Below are 4313 nucleotides of genomic sequence, written 5' to 3'. Positions count from 1 at the left end.
CCAAGTGGTTAACTCAGTGGTTCTCAAACGTGGTTTTGATAACGAAATCCTTTTGAATAACTAATTTTCCGGAGCCATAAAATAGACAAACCTTGACATCAACATTTTCATTTAATCGCAGGCTGCAATCTCAAATCTGCAAACTCCTACTACCCCATAATGAAGTTTTATATTTGATTACTACTAGCTTTTGCCCGCGACTTCGTCCGCGTGGAGTTCGGATATCGCGCGCTGTTCCCCGGAAACTGTGTATTTTTCCGGTAAAAAGTAGCCTATATGTCAATGTCACTCTCTGGCCCATAAACTATCTCTATGCGAAAAATCACGTCAATCCGTTGCTCCGCTTCGACGTGAAAGACGGACAAATATATACAAACACACACCCTTTTAAATTTGTAATATGAATAAGTAGTATGGATTAGTATATAGTATTAGGGGCTGTTTCATCATCCATTGATTAGTGTTAACTGGCGGTTAGGTGTGATGCCGTCTCTATTTGTTTTGTTCGAATTGACGGAGACGGCATCACATTTAACCGTCGGTCGGCTAATCAATGGATGGTGAAACAGCCCCTTAGTGTAGTAGTATTAGTATGGATGGCCAGTACTTCTATTGCTTCTGCAGAGTTTTTAGAATGGCTGGGTTAATATGGGCACATGCCCAGAATGCCCAGTGGGAAAGAGGGGTGTAAGGTTAATTAGTTCATTTTAATTACTGTTTCGGCAAACATTATTTAAAGATGATGCTATGTTGAAATTTTTATTTAAACTAAAGATAGGTAATACCGATGCTTAGGGGCTGTTTCACCATCCTTTGATTAGCGTTAACTGACGGTTAAAAGTGGAGGCCGTCTCCTTTAATAGAACCAAAACAATAGAGACGGCATCACACCTAACCGCCAGTTAACACTAATCAATGGATGGTGAAACAGCCCCTTAATCTACAAAGCGTGATCAAAATCCGTGCGACTTGTCCCTCCATTGTGCTAAGAAATGTGGGATGGTAATGCCGTTTAAGGGCTTCCCCAAACCTATTGACGCAGCAAACAACTCTTTATGCCCACGCAATTAGAGCGAAAAAGACGTCGATCGCTCGGCCGACGCAAAACGACGTTTACAGACGGGAAGACGTCTTTTTCGCTCTTATTGCGTGGACATAAAGCGTTTTTTGGTCGGTTAAAGCCGATTCCGCGTCGATAGATGTGATAGACCCTAACCGACTGGTCAAAACGCTCGAATACCAATTAACCCTCGTCACTCCGTGGTCGCTCGGAGTCGTACCCTGCCGTTAAGACACAGACATCAATTCCGCCACATCCTAACTTCCACCTTTTGCGTTGTCACCACTAACCTCATTCTTCCCGCTTCGATACCATCTGTCCACGCCGCGTGACGACGTCATGTAAAAGCCATTGTGCAACTAAAGATCATACAGTTGTTCACAATAGTATTTCCCCATAACATTGTCTTGGGGTAAGCGACGGAACGCGACGTATATAGTGTATGCGGACAGGGAAGACGGCAGTTTACGGACTCGAGATGAGGAAAGTTGACGTTTTGTGCTTGCTTCTGGTTGCGTGCGGGGTCAGAGGGGAGTATAATGATGGGTAAGTTTCTTTGTGGTTGTTTTGGGTGTCAAGAACATGTCACGATACGGTATGCGTACTACGGATCCATTTTACAAAGTAGGATCCTGTCTGCGCCGTGTGCGCTCTGAACACCTTAACACCAGAAATTAAGAAAATCCGAGATAAGCATTTTTTGTGCCCTTTTGTGTAAAAATTGCATTTTTTGTGCCCTTTTGTGTAAAAATCTACATTTGTAATTAAGTTAAGTAATTCCTCAAAAACAATATGCAAAAACTGTGGTTTAAAATGTACCTACATCTTAGTGATAATAAATAGATAGGTACAGTAATTTACTGAAATGTATATAAAATTGCCAAATAAATAAATAAAACCTTTTAACCGCCACGGTCAGCCAAAGCCGACAAAAAAAAAACTGAAAATCGTTCCATATGCGCCACGAAATGCCGACATAGCCACTATGGCACTTTTTTCAGCTGTCGTGTTTTACTGACCGTGCCGGTCAGAGGGTTAATAGTGATAGAGGTAAAAAGTGGGGACATTGATTCTGAAGGAAATACACACGATAACATTTCTATTCTAAATTTAATCTCTATATGTTGGTGTTCAATAAAGAGTATTGTATAACATGTGTCTTCACCCCTATTTCCTTCCAAAACCTTTCGAGCCCTTTGACCAGAGACCCTAGTCTGAATTTCAGGGGTTTCATGCCGAGCTCCAGCTTCCGCACGGAGGACCAGCTCGCGGAGCCATCAGCCAGGGCGGAGAAGAGCCGCGAGGAGCGAGAGCAGAATGACAGGACACAGCGGTTCGGGATCTCTACTTACGGGACTACGGGGGCACAGGTATGACCACAACATCCAGCCAGACAGGTGTGCTGCTCTAAAAAAGGGTTCCCAACCTTTTTCCGTCTCGCCTCTTGAGCCCACCCTTGGGTGGAACCAGATTTAAATAATAAACTCATTGATTGTAATAAAATTAAATTTCTGTAAAAAAAAGGGATTTTTTTTTTTTATTTGATTAATGTTATTTGATAAATAAGTTTCAATGTTCTATTTGCGAAAAACTAACTAGTATTTGACCCCTGACCCCAATGGCTATAAAGCAGGATCTCCCATTGACTCTAGTGTAACCCTGTGAGGGGGGAGGCTCTACTAGAGAGACCTTTCTTCAGGCAGGTGTTATCCTGGTTGAGAACTCCTTACTCTAAACGAGCCTCGTCCACAATTCATCACTGAGCTGGGCAGACGATAATACTTGACTCGTTCGCTCGCAGATAAATTATACTATCTATACAAAATCAGGTGTTTTGACGTTGGTCGATGTCTAAGTTAACTCGTGGCCAATGACAAAACACTAATAATCTCAGGATATCATGTGTTAGGTGCCCAGCCTAACATAATTAATAATCTTATTTCCAGGGTCCATACGGCGGCTCAGCCCCGGGTTTATATGGACCAATGAAGATAGATCTGGGCGGCGTGCTGATCGGGTCCATCCTGGGCTTCGGAGCCGTCATTATACTCCCTAAGATCATTCACGCCTTCTCTTATGGGTATGGAGGAGGTTACGGACGAAGTAAGTAATAACGCAAAATTACAGGAGGTGAAAATAGTCCGCATGGCTTCGAGAAAAGTATGGTACCTACGGCCGTGCCTTTTTTTGGTCGAAACCGTGCCCCCAGATAAAATACACACAAACTTTCGCATTAATATTTATAATACTTATAACTAGCTTTTGTCCGCGGCTTCGGTTATCGCACGCTGTTCCCTCGGGAACTGTGCATTTTTTGGGGATAAAAAGTAGCCTATGTCACTCTCGGGTCCATAAAATATCCACGTGAAAGACGGACAAACATACATACAAACACAAATTTTACTTAGTATGGATGGATAGGACTAGTCTTTAGGTACTCGCGATTTCTCTCGCGTAAATCATTTGGAACTAGCAATCCTATTGAAATTCCAGGATTCCCGAAACTACCATCGTGGTCTTCATTAACCGACTTCAAAAAAGGAGGAGGTTCTATGTTCCAATGTTTGTATTTTTTTTCCGTTGCATGGTTATTAGGATTGAAATGAAAATGTTGATGGTTTTTAAACTTTCATCATTATCATCATCATCGTATCAGCCGTAGGACGTCCACTGTTGGACATAGACCTTTCCCATAGACCTCTAGCGGCTTCGGTTGGAAGCGGCCTGTATCCACCGTGAACTCGCGGCTTTAACCATGCCATCCATCTATATCGTTGGTGGACGTCCTACGCTGCGCTTGCCGATCCGCGCCGGTCTCCATTCGACAAATTTTCGTCAACGACCATCTATTCTATATGGCCTCTGTGCTATAAGGCCTGCCCATTGGCACAGTCAACTTTGTCATGTTATTATTCTTCTTTACCTTCAGGTGTGGACTCGGATATGCACCAAGTGACAGACTTGCTCTCCCGCATGGACGAAACTCTAGCGCGCTACAACATCGACTCAGGCGCATGCACGCAGCGGCTCGCGTGCTCGTACGTCCAGCTAGCCAATGAAAACATGCTGACTGGCAACGCTACGGAGATTGATGCGCTGTTGGCTAATTTGTCGAGGTAATTTAATATTTAAACTTTCAAATAATTCATTGAATCAGGCGTTACTTTGCGAAGGTCTATATCAATGAAGTAAAATCATTTCTTTGCTCACCCGCGACCTTATGAAGCTAAGCTTAATGCAAGATATGCGTGTT

General features: G+C 43.1%; 1 protein-coding gene across 2 annotated transcripts in view; it reads left to right on the top strand.

Annotated features, from left to right (window-relative positions):
• Nucleotides 1–1483: 1483 nt before the first annotated feature.
• The window catches only part of LOC141432508 (uncharacterized), a 33659-nt gene continuing 30829 nt past the window's right edge, over nucleotides 1484–4313 (top strand). Inside the window, exons 1-4 of one of the 2 annotated variants that reach the window (XM_074094102.1) lie at nucleotides 1484–1606; nucleotides 2286–2430; nucleotides 3007–3163; nucleotides 3990–4176. In XM_074094102.1, coding sequence (XP_073950203.1) covers nucleotides 1503–1606; nucleotides 2286–2430; nucleotides 3007–3163; nucleotides 3990–4176 — 593 coding nt within the window. In that variant the 5' untranslated portion in view covers nucleotides 1484–1502. Of the gene's footprint in view, nucleotides 1607–2273; nucleotides 2431–3006; nucleotides 3164–3989; nucleotides 4177–4313 lie in introns of both variants that reach the window. The other variant, XM_074094099.1, reaches the window with a different exon arrangement.

This window comes from Choristoneura fumiferana, chromosome 11 (genome assembly GCF_025370935.1).
Source record: "Choristoneura fumiferana chromosome 11, NRCan_CFum_1, whole genome shotgun sequence".
NCBI classification, from domain to species: Eukaryota; Metazoa; Arthropoda; class Insecta; order Lepidoptera; family Tortricidae; genus Choristoneura; species Choristoneura fumiferana.
This window is presented reverse-complemented; position numbering and strand designations above follow the sequence as displayed.